Source organism: Eurosta solidaginis, chromosome 5, assembly GCF_040869045.1.
Source record: "Eurosta solidaginis isolate ZX-2024a chromosome 5, ASM4086904v1, whole genome shotgun sequence".
Lineage (NCBI taxonomy): Eukaryota > Metazoa > Arthropoda > Insecta > Diptera > Tephritidae > Eurosta > Eurosta solidaginis.
Window position 1 is genome coordinate 152,092,613 of NC_090323.1, and position 17,947 is coordinate 152,110,559.

General features: G+C 35.7%; 1 protein-coding gene across 5 annotated transcripts in view; it reads right to left on the reverse strand.

Moving 5' to 3' along the window:
- The window catches only part of LOC137254047 (uncharacterized), an 876,523-nt gene that overhangs the window by 51,049 nt on the left and 807,527 nt on the right, over positions 1–17,947 (reverse strand). For 4 of the 5 annotated variants that reach the window (XM_067791726.1, XM_067791729.1, XM_067791725.1 and 1 more), the window contains one exon: positions 10,287–10,309. In XM_067791726.1, the coding sequence (XP_067647827.1) occupies positions 10,287–10,309 (23 nt within the window). The remainder of the gene's footprint in view (positions 1–10,286; positions 10,310–17,947) is intronic. The other variant, XM_067791728.1, reaches the window with a different exon arrangement.

Here is a 17,947-nt window from a genome sequence, read left to right on the forward strand (position 1 = left end):
CAGCGGTGGTCGTACGGAGCTGTCTGTCTCACTTATGTCCACTGCGAAACCTTACCTGGTCATCTCATCTGCAATTTCATTCCCTTCAATATCGCTGTGCCCAGCGAGACATTGACATGCCTTGTTGACGCCAGCGAGGCTCGACAACTTCGCATGATATCCGACTTCATCATATTGATTTCTAATGCGATTAAGGTGGATTGGCTGTCGACAAAGTTTGGTTTCTGAGACCGTACTATCCTGGAGCACCCTGGCTGCTCTCTCTATGGCACAGACGTCAGTCTGGAAGACATTGCATGATTCAGGAAGTCTATACAATTGATTTTCCCCTAGATGCCTTGAGTACATTCTAGCTCCTGTGTCTTTTTCGGTATTAGAGCCATTGTGTAGATTTTATTGCCCTTAATACTGTCTGGGCCTTCCTCAAATTTCTCCCTTGAAGCATATCTTTTATCCCGTACTTATTCCCGTAATTTGGTCGATGTCGACCTTTAGGTCAGTTACGATATCGTTTAATCGTACCTTGCTATGTTATCTTTTATCGTCGAGTGCTCGTATTTGGCTAATTTCCACATTTTTGATTCTTTAAATCGTAGAGCCGTTTTCGAGGCCAATCCCTGTACGAAAACTTGTAAAATCCTCAAATGAAACATTAGGTATAACTCTTCACTGCGCATGATATGCACCTTCCAAACCCTCTGTTAATTGATATTTTCTCCTTTCTACTTCTGATTTCACACAAGCAGATTTGGATGTTAATGTATTTATATTGACGCGACTGCAGCTTACGCAGGCGTCCCCTAGAAGCTCTGCTGCTTTCTTAATGGCTACAATTTCCACCAAAAAGACACTACAGTGATCTGACACTCTGAAGGTATAATTAAACCTACTTACGATCAATTATTTTTTACTGTACATGCTTTCACACTTTAAGTATTTTTCGTATGATTTTGCTTACTTTCACTTGAAAAACTGCCGGGCTGCTCATTTAAGGCGCAGCAAATTGCCAATGTCTCTGATGCAATTGCCGTTATCTCACACAGCAAATGAGCATATGTTCATACATATTTACATATGTATATACATACCTACATAATGAAAAAAAAGCATCTTTTTGCAAAATCCATCCTTCTAAATGCGTCACGCAGTGGTTGTTGTTGCACATTTAAAATTTTTTACTTTCCGCCTCTATGAAGTTGGATGCAACATTTAATACGGATTGTGGCAATGGTTTTGCACAGGCATGCTTAACCAACGAAACGATATCATTTCGTTACGATAATCAACGTTAATAAACGAAACGAAGTCATTTCGTTTCGTTTATTAACGTTAAGATCGTCAAATTAACGAAATGATTTCGTTTCGTTTTCTGCCATATCAAAACGAAATCAAATCGTTTATGTTGATTATTAATTTCAAACTATGCTGGCAAAGCTGATTGATGGCGGAGTCATTAAAGGTGAAAGCACTATCCAAGCTGATTGCAACTTTTCTCATGAATTTTGACAGTACGAACATTTTTCAGAGTATTTTTGACATTACCACCAACGAATTACACAAACAAATTACATAGAGTTTGTGTGTGTATGTGCGCTCGTTGTTGCCACCTTACGGCTTCACCATGGCTATAGCATTGCCAGCACAATTCAAACATAAAGTATCACGTTTTCGTTAACGTTTTTAACGTTAACGAAAGCTTTTCGTTTCGGTTAAAAACGAGATACAATTTATCTTGATAATTTCTTTATCGATAATATTTCGAAGTGTTTCAACGGAAACGGTGGAAATTTTTTGATAAACGATTAGCTTAACGTTAAGGTGCATCCCTGGTTTTGCAGTTAGCTAACATTTGTCTCTTTATGTGTATATGTATATGAGTTTTGTTGTTGTAGCTATTATTATCTCTTATTGCTGTATTTCTGGCTCATTTAAGTTCTGAGTCGGGAGAATGTTGTCCCTAAGCATGACTGCACGCAACAAGCGTGGACATATTGACACATGCAACAGTACTTAGCATTCGGGTACTGGTAGTCATGCAGTCGGCTGTAGGGGCATTAAATTAGCGGTACTTTTTTTCAACAACTTGTACCCTTTATTGCAATATTATGCTGTTTTTTTTTTGGTGTTTTTGTTTTTGCTATGAGCATTACAAGATGCCAACGAGTGTAAAATTGGTTTAAAAATAGTTTTTAAGTTTGTTTTGCTGTTGTTCGTAAGTGCGTATGCCACACTGACAGCCATCAATTGATATGCATTAGACAAGCAACGACGGGTTTTGCTAACATGGTCGGCAACAATGAATAACTTCCACTATAAACATAACTAGGTCAGCATCGTACTAGTTCCGAACTAGCGGAGAACTGTCTCACTAAGCGACGGTAATAGTTCTAATTCATATAGCAATTTTCCCTCTATACACACCTTTAGAACGTGTTCCTAACTAGTTCAGTCGTAGGTGATTCTGAAATAGACGCATATTTTGAGTTTAGACTTCAGCGCTATTGGTGCAAACGTGGCTACCAACTATTCCGCTGTGCATCCGACTAGCGTCAGTTCGGAGATAGTCATTAAACCTGTGCTAAGAAACTGTTGCTTTGCATGAGTGCTTCCTATTTCCTGTGTATGGTACATATGCTTAAGACGTGGAGTTGAGCAAGAGTAAAGTTGATATGAATCCCGATTTAAATGATTTTTGCAAGTTATGCAATGTATTCCTTATAAATAAAGTTTAGGGGGAATACCAGAAAAATTGCCTTTAACGAACGACGGAAATGATTAAGTCCAACATAACCGAGAGGGGGGAGTGATTATTTTGAGATTTTTTTTACAGATCCTCTAATTTAAAAAAAGCGTTCTACTCAGGCGCACTAAAAGGTGTCTCATAAAAAGAGTCCGAAAACACACCGAATTTCATGAACTTGGCACTGGTAGTCTTTTGGATTCTATGTTTTTATACCCAGCTGTACTTGTACACAGGGTATTATAACTTTGATTGTATAACGGTTGGTTGTACAGGTATAAAAGAATCGAGATATATGTATATAGACTTCCATATATCAAAATCATCAGTATCGAAAAAATATTTGATTGAGGCATGTCCGTCCGTCCGTCCGTCTGTCCGTTAACACGATAAGTTGAGTAAATATTGAGATATCTTCACCAAATTGTGTACCAGAATAGACTGGTATTGAAAATGAGCGAAATCGGATGATAACCGCGCCCACTTTTTATATATATACAATTTTGGAATATATAAAAAACCTGATTATTTAGTAAATAATACACCTAGAATGTTGAAATTTGACGTGTGGACTGATATTGAGAATGTTGATAAAAATTTGAAAACAATTTTTAAAATATGCGTGGCGCACTTCTGATAAAATCAATTTTACAAATATTATTAATCATAAATCAAAAATCGTTAAACCTATCGTAACAAAATTCGGCAGAGAGGTTGCCTTTACTATAAGGAATGCTTTGAAGAAAAATTAACGAAATCGGTTAAGTACCACGCCCACTTTTATATAAAAGATATTTAAAAGGGTCGTGGACGAATAAAATAAGCTATATCTTTGCAAAAAAGACATTTATATCAATGGTATTTCATTTCCCAAGTGGATTTATAATAATAAATAGGAAAAACTTAAAAAATGAGCGTGGCACCGCCCCTTTTTATGACTAAGCAATTTTCCTTGTTTCGGGAGCCATAACTCGAACAAAAATTAGTTCAGAATAGAACTATATGTATATGTATTATTGCGCAGCCTTGTAACACCATTAAGCACACAAAACAAACAAGAGAATTTCAAGTGTACAGCTGGGTATGTAATGCTCGGTTTCACCCGAACTTAGACTTCATTACTTGTTTTCTATGAGTTTTTAAGTGAAAGTCAGGTATATTGCTTATTTGATATCAAAAGGTTCGGATCTTGTCTCCGGAGCGCTCCGGTTTTGGTTGGCGGGATGTATCACCTTACACACTCCAGCGGCATCCCAAAGCTTCGAGTCGTAAGTGTTTGCACTCTTCCTAAATGCAGGGAAGGATGCACCTTCTTCGTAAGACACCTAACGCTATGTCGCTGAATACTAGCACCGTAGTTCCACCCACCCTCCGACACTACATTGCACTATTTGGTATTGGTCAGTGATACATACATGACGTGCCCTGCATCTTCGTGTGTTCTCTCTTCGCTACTTTGGATGGTGACTATTCGCCAATTCTCACAACTCGCTGAGATGACGGACTGATGCCTATCTTTAACAGAGAATGCGGCTGAGCTTAAAACTCAGATCTTAGGGCTTAGCAAACAACCAAATATTTTTCTTCAAAGAAAAGTATAAAAACATCAAATCTTATAGCACTCAACTTTGTGGGGATATCCAATATCTTCCACAGGTTGCTATCAATAATTTAAGCGATGGCTCTTTGCTCGATCGCAAGCTGGGAGGAGGTATATTTTCAGAGAGACCAGAGATATCTTTCCAACTTCTTGACCTTTGTAATGAGTCATCAAACGGAAATGCTATCAGCGGTATAGTAGATCATTTGGCATCTACGCTAAGGTTGTGCTCATTTCCTCAGACAGCCCAAGTCGAATACGAGACATGCCATTATCCGGAGCTGCGGAGTCAGTTTTCAATGATAAAGAGGGAAACGATAAGGAAATTCAGCACAAGACCCCATCAAAAAAACTAATATCGATCTTCCGTCAAATGCCTCTGTGCGACGAAAAAAGTGGTTACAGTAGCGCAATGAAAGTTTAATGCTGACATTGGCATTTGTTCTTTCAAATAAATCTTTCATCAATCGAGCACAATTCTCATTCAATACTTAACGCCGCTATGAACCTTATGAGATTCCAGCAATCATTGGCGATCATTTGCTTCGTCAAAGAATGTGGTTGCAGGTATAAGTTGTGTAAGTGGGCGACGTGTAGTGCAAGTGACTGATACCGAAGAGGAAACGTAGGCGAATAGTTATGAAAATGGTGGATGTTCCCGTTGGAATGGTAGTAGTAATAAATGTAAAACTTAGCATTCAGAAAACCGAATGGATAATGAATCCGATTCTCAAACCTTGCGGATGGAGTGGGAGTAGTGCTAAGATTAAGAGTTGAAAGTGGCAGTGGACGTGCGAGTGGTATTGGGATTGATAATGAGCTTAAGTAACTGGCAGTAGTGGGAGTATGACTAGCAGTGGGAAAGGGAGTGGCAGTGGTAGTGGTAGTTGGATTGGCATTCGGATTGGGAGTGAGAGTGGGAATGGGAGGGGATTGAGAGTGGTAGTGAGGTTGGGAGTCGGAGTAGTTCAAGGAGAAGGAGTGGGGGTAGAGGTGGGTTTGAGAGTGTGGGTGTGAGTTAGAGAGGGTGAATGAAAAGGAATATCGGTGGGAAGGACAGTGAGAGTAAAAGTCTGGATAAGTTGTGGATGCCTTTGCAACATAGCTTTGTCTGTAGAATCTTACTATACCGAAATCTCGATATTACCATTCTTACTAAGCAAGCGATGCAATTTTTTCCGAGTTTCTGCTTTTTTGTACTTTTGGATTTTCCGCAGACAATTTGTTAGATTTTAGTATATCTCGTCTTTTTATTTACTATTATTCTATGTATGTAGCATTGTTCAATTTATTTTACGTTGCACGCAAACTCCACCTACACACAGATTTGCGTTTCACTAGCGCATTAACGAAATTACGTTTTAAAATGCAAATTGAATTTGAAATGAAAATTGCCAAATTCCGGCGACGTAGAAAAGTTTATCATCGCAGTGCATCAATTAATTGTAAAGTGAGTACTCGCACACACCCTCAATCTCACTACTACTAAATAGTACATGAAGGCAATTTGTTGTCATGCTGCACGTTTGCCGCAAGTTATAAATATGTACACATAAATATGTGTATGGCAGCATTTTGATATTTATGTATGTATATTAAAGCGACACACAAAATTTAATCTTAAGCTTAACTTAACTGAATTTTTAACAAAATGCTTGAGTGAGATAAACTTTGTGATGGAAAAGCACGGACAAGGGGGCCGGGAGGCAAGAACTGTGTTCAGTGAGGTTGATTATTCACAAATAAGTAAGCAAATCAAAAATGAAAAAGCTGCTATTAAAATGTATGCTTTTTATACCTTTCATGAAAATGAAATGGTATATTAATTTCGTCACGAAACCGAAAATTGTAAGGCCTTAAAGGAAAATAGATAGACCCACCATTAAGTATACCGAAATAATCAGGTTGAAGAGCTGAGTTGATTTAGCCATGTCCGTCGGTCCGTCTGTCCGTCTGTCTGTTTGTATGCAAACTAGTCCCTCAATTTTTGAGATATCTTGATAAAATTTGGTGAGCGGGTGTATTTGGGTGTATTTGGGTGTCCGATTAGACATTTGTCGGAACCGACCGGATCGGACCACTATAGCATATAACCTCCATACAACCGATTTTTCAGAAAAAGAGGATTTTTGTAATATCTTACCCAATTTAACAGATTGAAGCTTCAAACTTCACCATATACTTTCGTATATTGCACGTATTGTTGCCTGAAAAAATTGATGAGATCGGTCGTATATATAGTATATATCCCCCACAACCGATTGTTCAGATAAGGAACTTTTCGTAATTACTGCCCTAGTTTAAGAGCTAGAGGCTTCAAATTTCAACGAATGCTTACGTATATAACATATATTGTTGTCTGAAAAAATCATAAAGATCGGTGGTATATATAGTATATATGTATATGGTGGTATATATAGTATATATATATAGTATATATATATATATATTTTCGCAAATTTTAGCCCCATTTTAACAGCTAGAAGCTTCAAATTTCACCGAATGCTTACGTATATAGCATATATTGTTGTATGAAAAAATCATAGAGATCGGTTGTATATATAGTATATATCTCATACAACCGATTGTTCAGATAAGAAACTTTTCGCAATTTCTACCCCAGTTTAGCAGCTATAAGCTTCAAATTTCACCGATTGCTTACGTATATAGCATATATTGTTGTCTGCAGAAATCATAGAGATCGGTTGTATAGATAGGATATATCTCATACAACCGATTGTTCAGATAAGAAACTTTTCGCAATTTCTACCCCATTTTAACAGCTATAAGCTTCAAATTTCACCGATTGCTTACGTATATAGCATATATTGTTGTCTGAAAAAATCATAGAGATCGGTTGTATATATAGTATATATCTCATACAACCGATTGTTCAGATAAGAAACTTTACGCAATTTCTACCCCATTTTAACAGCTATAAGCTTCAAATTTCACCGATTGCTTACGCATATAGCATATATTGTTGTCTGAAAAAAGCATAGAGATCGGTTGTATATATAGTATATATCTCATACAACCGATTGTTCAGATAAGAAACTATGCGCAATTTCTGCCCCGTTTTAACAGCTGCAAGCTTCAAATTTCACAAAATGCTTACGTATATAGCATATATTGTTGTCTGAAAAAATCATAGAGATCGGTGGTATATATATTATATACCCCATATAAACTGTATTTGTTTGCCCCTTTTTTACGGCTAGAAGCTTCAAAATTCATAAAATTTCATCAAATAGTTACGTTTACGTCATATATTTTTGAAAGACGTGATTCGTACTCATAGTTTTTACACGCAGACCACAAAAAACCTGAAACTTTGGATCCTCACACAAAGTACCTACCTATTTTTTATTTTATATTTATCTTAAAAATCGTTTAGATATGTTCAAATTTCACCAAATGCTTACGTGTATAGCATATATTGTTGTCTGAAAAAATCATTGAGATCGGTGGTATATATAGTATATATCTCATACAACCGATTGTTCAGATAAGAAACTGTGCGCAATTTCTGCCCTTTTTAACAGCTAGACGCTTCAAATTTCACCATATGCTTACGTATATAGCATATATTGTTGTCTGAAAAAATCATAGAGATCGGTGGTATATATATTATATACCCCATATAAACTGTATTTGTTTGCCCCTTTTTTACGGCTAGAAGCTTCAAAATTCATAAAATTTCATCAAATAGTTACGTTTACGTCATATATTTTTGAAAGACGTGATTCGTACTCATAGTTTTTACACGCAGACCACAAAAAACCTGAAACTTTGGATCCTCACACAAAGTACCTACCTATTTTTTATTTTATATTTATCTTAAAAATCGTTAAGGTATGTAGATCTGTTCATTATATATTTCTTATCTTATACATCCGATTATTCGGAGATTACGAGCGGGATAAGATTATTGTTCAGCCCCATTCATGAAAGGTATGAAGTCTTCGGCACAGCCGAAGACAGTCCCGTTCTTACTTGTTTTTTTTTTTTTAAGTACCACGAAGAAATAACACCGCATATACACAAAAAAAACTATAAAGTAAATTATGGAAAAATAAAAGTTTTATCGCGCATTTGTCACTTTAGCGAAAAGTGGAATTTTAATAGGTAAGCCAAGTAGCTGACTCCTGTTGCACACATTGCACACAAAAGCTCACATGACCAAGATTATGTGGTAATTATACTCAGTTGAGCAGAGCTCACAGAGTATATTAACTTTGATTGGATAACGGTTGGTTGTACAGGTATAAAGGAATCGAGATAGATATAGACTTCCATACATCAAAATCATCAGTATCGAAAAAAATTCGATTGAGCCATGTCCGTCCGTCCGTCCGTCTGTCCGTTAACACGATAACTTGAGTAAATTTTGAGGTATCTTGATGAAATTTGGTATGTAGGTTCCTGAGCACTCATCTCAGATCGCTATTTAAAATGAACGATATCGGACTATAACCACGCACACTTTTTCGATATCGAAAATTTCGAAAAATCGTAAAAGTGCGATAATTCATTACCAAAGACGGATAAAGCGATGAAATTTGGTAGGTGAGTTGAACTTATGACGCAGGATAGAAAATTTGTAAAATTTTGGACAATGGGCGTGGCACCGCCTACTTTTAAAAGAAGGTAATTTAGAAGTTTTGCAAGCCGTAATTTGCCAGTCGTTGAAGATATCATGATGAAATTTGGCAGGAACGTTACTGCTATTTCTGTATCTATGCTTAATAAAAATTAACAAAATCGGAGAACGACCACGCCCACTTTAAAAAAAATTTTTTTAAAGTCAAATTTAAAAAAAAGTTAATATCTTTACAGTATATAAGTAAATTATGTCAACATTCAACTCCAGTAATGGTATGGTGGAACAAAATACAAAAATAAAAGACATTTTCAAAATGGGCGTGGGCCCGCCCTTTTTCATTTAATTCGTCTAGGATACTTTTAATGCCATAAGCCGAACAAAAATTTACCAATCCTTGTGAAATTTGGTAGGGGCTTAGATTCTAGGACGATAACGGTTTTCTGTGAAAACGGGCGAAATCGGTTGAAGCCGCGCCCAGTTTTTATACACAGTCTACCGTCTGTCCTTCCGCTCGGCCGTTAACACGATAACTTGAGCAAAAATCGATATATCTTTACTAAACGCAGTTCACGTAATTATCTGAACTCACTTTGTATTGGTATAAAAAATGGCCGAAATCCGCCTATGACCACACCACTTTTTCGATATCGAAAATTACGAAAAATGAAAAAATTCCATAATTCTGTACCAAAAACGAAAAAAGGGATGAAGCATGGTAATTGGATTGGTTTGTTGACGCAAAATATAACTTTAGAAAAAAAATTTGTAAAATGGGTGTGGCACCTTCCATATTAAGTAAAATAAAATGAAAAAGTTCTGCAGGGCGAGATCAAAAGCCCTTACGCCCTAGAGTCACCCCTGGTCCACCTTTATGGCGATATACCTAAATGGCGTCCATCTATAGAACTATGTCCCACTTCCTCTTAAAATACTCTTTAATACCTTTCATTTGATACACATGTCATACAAACACATTCCTGGGTTACCCTAGGTTCTTTTTACAACATGGTGATTTTCACTTACTTTGTCTCCATAGCTCTCAACTGAGTATGCAATGTTCGGTTACACCCGAACTTAGCCTTCCGTACTTGTTTTTCTTTTAAAATTGTGTAGCCAACGTGACTACTGACCACAGTTATAGCATAGTTTTTTATGATAAAATGGATGTTTTACGACAAAGGTTTTAACATATTTTTCACACATTCACATGATTCATGAAAAGTGCATGAGTATTTTTTACTCATTTATTAAGTGGCGTTTTTTGTTATTGTATTTATGTACGAAAATATGTAAAAGCAGGTTATTTGTTGAACGCGCGTCATAAATATGTTAAAACTTACCATTACCGTTATCTGATTTTATTCTGCAATAAAAGAGAAGAATAGAAATTAATTATTATAGCAATTTATCATATAAATATTTATTTATTACTACAAAATTAGTATTGTGTTCAATACATACATAAAAACGAAAGACTTAAGCAACAAACTTGCAAGTCATTCCATTTTTTATAAACAATAATTTTATAAAAAAAACTACAAGTTATTATTTTTTTCGGCCTATTATCGATAATTAAATACTATCGTCGAACTATCGATATGTTATCAGCTTGCTATCGCCTAGTTAGCGGCTTATTATTGATTTTTCATAGGCATGCTATCGACAGTTTACAGAAGTGTCATCAATTTTACATTGAAATTTTTGGATATCTGATTCATAATAAACCGATAAGTAGTCGTTGTTAAAAAATCGGTAACACCCGATGATAAATTGGTAACACTCACGTTGATAACGAACTGGTAGTACGCCAATAAAAAATCGATAAATTTTTGATAACAAATCGATAACTTTTTTGTAATATAGCGATACATTTTTGAAAACAAACCAAGCACTTTTCGATAAAAAATCAATAGTAAACTGATAACAAAATGATAACACCCTGATATAAAGTAGTTATATTTTTGATAACATATCGATAACTTTTCGATAAATAACTGATACACTTTCGATAGTAAATCCATAACTTTTCGATAGCAAATCGAAAATTTTTTGAAAAGAAATCTATAATTTTTCGAAAGCAAATCGATAATACACTGACAACATGAAAAATGATAGCACATGGATATCAAGTCGATAAATTTTCGATAATAAGTCGATAAATTTTTGATAGCTCATTAACAAATTTATGATAAATAACCGATAACTTTGCGATAATTTATCGTGAACTTGTTGTAACTAATCGACAACATTTTTTTTTATAATATGTTATCAATTAAAAGGCTATAACTCATTGATAACCTTTGTTATCGATAAAAAATGTACAACACTTCGGTAAAATCGCAAAAATATGGGCACTTCACCGGGAGATAATGTATGGTTAAAAGGTTTCAGCGCATTTTAAACCCTTAAAGCTTGTTTTTAAATAAAGTTAGTGAAAGATGGGACGCAAACCCCAATATAAGGAGAAGCAGGAGGAAAAATATAACAAAAAATGGCGGTCAAGGCTTCGACGACCTGCTGAGAGCAGAATTGGAGAGAGCAGACACTTCTCGATAAGAATATTTTGCATTCCCATAACTATGAAAGTACCATCACCAGTTCTCGGCATACATAAGTAAATTGTGTTTTTTTTTTTTTTTGCACTTGTTTCCTACTGTAACCAATTTGCATCGGGTGAAAACCAAAAATGAACACTCTCAAAGCAAAAATACGATCGAAGTGGAAGCCACGGAAATAAGTATATATTTTTAGCTCGATCAGTGAACTTCTTTCTAGCAGCCGAGAAAGCTTTTGTCCGAATATTTCAGTCATTTTATTATACCATTAACTATACATATACTCATAAAGTAAATCAATAAAATGTTTATTGAGGATTGCAAGCTGTGTTCACAGAAACGTTAAATGAGATTCGCCTATTTAACTTCAAACGATATGATATTACTAGGGCAACGCAAAACAACCAAAATGAAAGCTTTAGAACCAACCAATTACTCGTGAAGCTCGATGTGTAAACATAGAGCGTACGCCGAGGAAACTTGTGTTTTTAAATTACCCAAAACTCGCCCAGTGGCTGAAGATAATCAAAATAGAAGTAGTTTTACCACACTCAAAAAAAAGTTATCATCAAGGCGATGCCATCTAGGCATCAATGTGCAATTTTTGCTTATCTTTTTTTCGTCATCAATGATCTTATGTTATTGACATTTTCGAAATATTAGTTTGATACTTGTATTTGTTAAGTTAATAGACTACATACAAATGTAATGCGTTTATAATCAATCTAGTATTAAATGTTATCATAATGAAACTAGGAAATTTATACAGTTATAATTTTCATACATTTTAAGGGCGAAACAAATATTTTCCATGGGCAAATCAATAGTCAAGATACAAAATTGGTACTTTTAATTATACTTTTTATAACGAAAATGATACCGTTTATAGTTTCATTTTTGCACATCGTGTATTAAAATGATAGTGATACTTTTTTTTTTGAGTGCAGAAACAAATATACAAACAATGAAAGTATAAATCAAAAAAAAAAAAAAAACAAAAAAATTGAAAAATATATTTGTTTGGACTATAATAATCCATGGTATAAAACAAAACTCCCATTAATATTTTGCATGTGGTATATTATATCGATGCAAAACCATCCATCGCAAAACCACCAAAATACACCCATGTGGCAAATTTGAGAAAATCATAACATTCATATTTTAATATCAGTTTTGTAAAATAACGGATAAATTGAATGTAGACACCAAAATTGCAGCCAAGCTCGTTCACTAACATAAAGCGCTTAGCGGGAGAAAATCAGGAGTAGATATAAAAATTACTTAAATATATCATGGAAAAAATTTCTAAAGAAAAAATGCCTAAAATAAGTTTTTCTGCTCTTCTTTAAAATTTAAATGCCGTCAGATAGACGGTTCTGCGGTTGGTCGATAGATGTTTTTGCCAAGGCATCGACGATGAAATGTAGACAATTGTACAGGTTTTCGGCATTGTTTATTCATCTTCTCCATAAGTATAGTATCTTTTCATTTCGTTTTCTGTACCCTTCAGCGATCAATTAGGAATCTTTTTTGAAGTATCTGTTTCATTATCGATAACAAAATAATGACACTTCGATAACAAATTGATGACACACCGACAATACTTTGGTGACAATACGATAAATCGCAGATTAAAATGATGACAAACCGATAAATCGTACGTAACAAATCGATGACACGCTGATAATTCGATAATTCGTGGATAACAAATTGCTAACACTCCCCGATTACTAATGGACAGCTTTTCCATATCAAAGCGGTTTTTTTCGATAATAAGCTAGTAACTCATGGATAAAAAACGATAACATGTCGCTAAAAAACTGATGATGTCAATGCGGGCTTAATATTTATGAAGTTAACAAACACAGAATACAAATCTAAATGTCATTAATAGTTTTCCGATTCAAGAACGCGAAGTTTTCTGCCGGAATCATTTCGGGGTCGCTTGCTTTGCTATTTTCCGCTGGTTGGTCAGATTATTCGATTTAATCAATTCAGATTTCTTCTTGATGTCAATAAAAAATATGCCTTTGCCTATTTTGGGTTGCCCTAGATATTACCAATATAGATTGGTTGTAAATCTGTACAGAAGCAAAACCACAAAATAGCAAAAGCAAGAGCAGCTGGAGAGTTGCATTGAAGTTTTGCATATGATGAATGCGCAACAATAAATGTTTATGACATTTCCATTTGCGTAACAACACAATTGCATTTACCACCAATAATAACAAAAAATACTTTGTTTACAGCTTAATATGAGACGATTTAAGGTAATTGCTTTCCTAAAACAAGGCTAGTGTCAGTATGTTTATTACATATGTACATGCATACATATGAAAAGAGATTTGTGAAATGAAAAAAAAAAAAAAAAACAAAAACAGGTTGATAGGGAGAATGTTCGCAGCTCTAACGGTGACCACAACGGTAATAGTAGAAAACTTAACAAAGAATGTAACAAAATATACGAGAAGTGATCAAAATTAAAGAAAACGTCGGCAGCTGTTGACTGCAGAGTGGACTTGGCTGTTCTTGCTGCTGGTAAAAGAGATTTACGCTGAAATTTATGGCAGCTCGAGCACAACTAACATTTGCGCTAAAAGTGCACGTGTGAGTGTGTTTCTATGAGAGGCAGGTGAAATAGGCACAAACAACCTAAGTCAAATAAAAATGTCAGCTAAATAGAGCGAATGGAGCAGAAGGTTAATCGTAGCAAACTATATACAACAGCTTTGACTAACCGTTTTAAGACCTAGAGCAGATAGTACTATTAACAGCCGACAAATGCCTGTCAGGTGAAGTTAAATTATGTTACAAAGCTTCTCACTTTTGTTGCCGTTGGTGATTTAATAACATTAGCACAAGTGTTTACTTTGGCATCAGATATATATATTAGGGTGGGTCGATTTATTAACCGATATCGCGCCATCGATTTTTCGATAGGATTTGGGCTCAGGAAAAAAAGTTCCACTACGCATACCCAAAAAAATAACTTTCGAGCCTGCGAAATTTAATTTTTATTTTGAAAATTGAATTGTGTAAAAGGTCATTTGCAAACAATTTTGGTGTTGTTCTGATTACCACTTTGTTACTTTTGCTAAAACTTATCTTAATATATAAAAATCACGTGGCACTATGTTTGTTCCCGATGGACTCCTAAAATACTGAACCGATTTTGAATTTATTTTGCAGCCCATGTGTAGTTCGATCTAACTTGAAATTAAGGATAGGTTATATCTCAGTTTATAGTCGCACTATTATTTTATTGCAATTTTTTTATTTGTTTATACGTAATAATAAAATGTTATACGCACTTACATTTTCAGGTGGAGCGGATATTCTTCCGTGTAATTGGTTGGTGTTTAATTAAACAACGTGCTTATCAATAAAAAATATTATAGCGAATGATATTGTTACGAATATTAGCAAAACTAAGGAGTGCTGCCAGCTCTAAGCCGATGCTAAGCAGTGCAGTGAATGCACATCAATAATTCAATCATCATGTATCTACATAAACGAAACAATAACTGCGTCTACATATATTTACCATGTACGTGTACGAGCAGCAGAGAGTCAATGCACAAATACATGCATATATCTGAGATACTCCTATAAGTATGCAATGAGAAAAACTATAAAATTGTGCAATTGTAGTTACAGCTGAGAAGTTTGAGAGCTACTGGACTAGTAGATTCTGGAATCGTCTAGAAGATGCGAACGAGGAAACCAAAGAGTATAAAAGGCGACAGATGTAGAGGCGGTGTAATTCAGTTTGAGTTGAGTTATCAATCAGTTTGATTAAGCACGCGATCTGGCGGCCAATAGTAGAGTTTCATTTGAGTTATCAATCAGTTTGGTTATTAAGCCAGCGAGTAGCAAAGTATGAGTGTTATTGTGAAGTACTTTAATAAAGGCCATTTTTCCATTATTCAATATTGGAGTTTGGCGGCCATCGTGGTGTGACACCGGATGGTCTAGGTTCAAACCCCAAAGCAACATCAAAATTTTTAGAAATAAGGTTTTTCAATTAGAAGAAAATTTTTCTAAGCGGGGTCGCCCCTCGGCAGTGTTTGGCAAGCGCTCCGGGTGTATTTCTGCCATGAAAAGCTCTCAGTGAAAACTCATCTGCCTTGCAGATGCCGTTCGGAGTCGGCATAAAATCATGTAGGTCCCATCCGGCCAATTTGTAGGGAAAATCAAGAGGAGCACGACGCAAATTGGAAGAGAAGCTCGGCCTTAGATCTCTTCGGAGGTTATCGCGCCTTAAATTTATTATTATTTTTTTTTTAATATTGGAGTTATTTATTCAACAGTTTAGTGATTCGAACTTAGCAGAGGATTGCAAATAAGAGGATTTGCAGCAAATTCGTTACAATTGGTGTCAGAAGAGGAATTGTTGATTCTAGAGGACAACAAGGACATGCCAAAGTTAAGTGAATTGAAGATCCCGCAACTGAAGAAGGAGTTGGAGAACCGTGGATTGAATACAACCGGCATTAAACTCGAACTTCAGGCACGACTACGAGAGGCAACGGAATTAGAAAGAATTGACGTGGAAGAGTATGTCTTTCATCTTGATGGCGATGAGACAACAAAATTGGAGGAGAAAAATGAAACACCGCAGACAATGGCGAACACATACTTGAACATGATATTGGCTGCAATATCGGCACAAATGTCCGAAATGTCATCACAAATATCCACCAACATGTCATCTCAACTGAATCGCAAAAGACAGATATAACATCTAAGATGGAAAAACAACTAGAAGGACAGAAAATGTATATGTCATCACAGATGGAATCCCAAGAGACACGTATAACATCAAAGATTGAAGCACAAGAAACGCGTATTTCGGAAATGTCAGCACAAATTTCAGCACAGATATCATCTCAGATCTCCACACAACTAGGAGAGCAGGAAGCCCGTATATCATCTAAACTGGAAGCGCATATGGAAGAAAAACTAACCCAATTTCGTGAAGGCTTCAGTGGTCGACAGGATAAAATCGAGGCCGAGGTGGATGATTTGAGAGGACGTATCGAGCAGTTACAACTAAATCGTCCAGCAGTTTCAGCGAGTAATCCAAAGGTAAAAACACCATCCTTTGACGGTTCTGTTCCTTTCCAGGTCTTTTAGCTACAGTTTGAGAAGACCGCAGCAGTGAACAACTGGAATGTGGAAGATAAAGTTGCCGCACTCTTCGTAGCATTGAAACGACCAGCTGCCGAAATCTTACAGACTATTCTAGAGTACGAACGGAACAGTTATGACGCATTGATGGCTGCTGTAGAACGGCGATACGGAAGCGAACACAGGAAAAAGATATTCCAAATTGAGTTGCAAAACCGCTACCAAAATGCAAATGAGACATTGCAGGAGTTTGCTTCAGATATTGAAAGATTGGCTCATTCCACTTATCTTGGAACTTGAGTTTTATAAATATCCAAATCTTTGCACTGACTCAATGCTTAAATTTGATTACTCGCGGTGTAATTTTGATCTTGTTAATGATCTAATATTAAGTGAGAATTGGCCAACCCTATTCGCAGATCGGTCTCTAACTGATTGTTTTGACATTTTTAAGAGTAAAATAAGTAGTATATCTTTTGGAAATATTCCACGTTTACCGGCAAGGGCCCATAAACTACCCTGGCATAATCGGAGCTTAAAAAAATTAAAGAATCTTCGCAATAAATTTCATAAGCTTTATAAATGTTCTGGTAATTTGCAGCACAGAGTAATGTATGAGAAATACTTGACTGAGTTTAACTGTCTAAATAAATTTCTTTATAAAAATTATTTACTCGGGTTTGAAATGAATATTAAATCTAATCCCAAGGCTTTTTGGAGTTTTGTAAATTCTAAACGTTCTTCGTCAGTTATTCCGTCCATAGTGTCTCACAATGGCATGAGTGCAAGCACCGCTAATGAAAGGGCAAATCTGTTTGCTGAATTTTTATACTCAGTTGAGCAGAGCTCACAGATTATATTAAGTTTGATTGGATAACGGTTGGTTGTACATATATAAAGGAATCGAGATAGATATAGACTTCCATATATCAAAATAATCAGGATCGAAAAAAAATTTGATTGAGCCATGTCCGTCCGTCCGTCCGTCCGTTAACACGATAACTTTAGTAAATTTTGAGGTATCTTGATGAAATTTGGTATGTAGGTTCCTGAGCACTCATCTCAGATCGCTATTTAAAATGAACGATATCGGACTATAACCACGCCCACTTTTTCGATATCGAAAATTTCGAAAAACCGAAAAAGTGCGATAACTCATTACAAAAGACAGATAAAGCGACGAAACTTGGTAGATGGGTTGACGTTATGACGCAGAATAGAAAATTAGTAAGATTTTGGACAATGGGCGTGGCACCGCCCACTTTTACAAGAAGGTAATTTAAAAGTTTTGCAAGCTGTAATTTGGCAGTCGT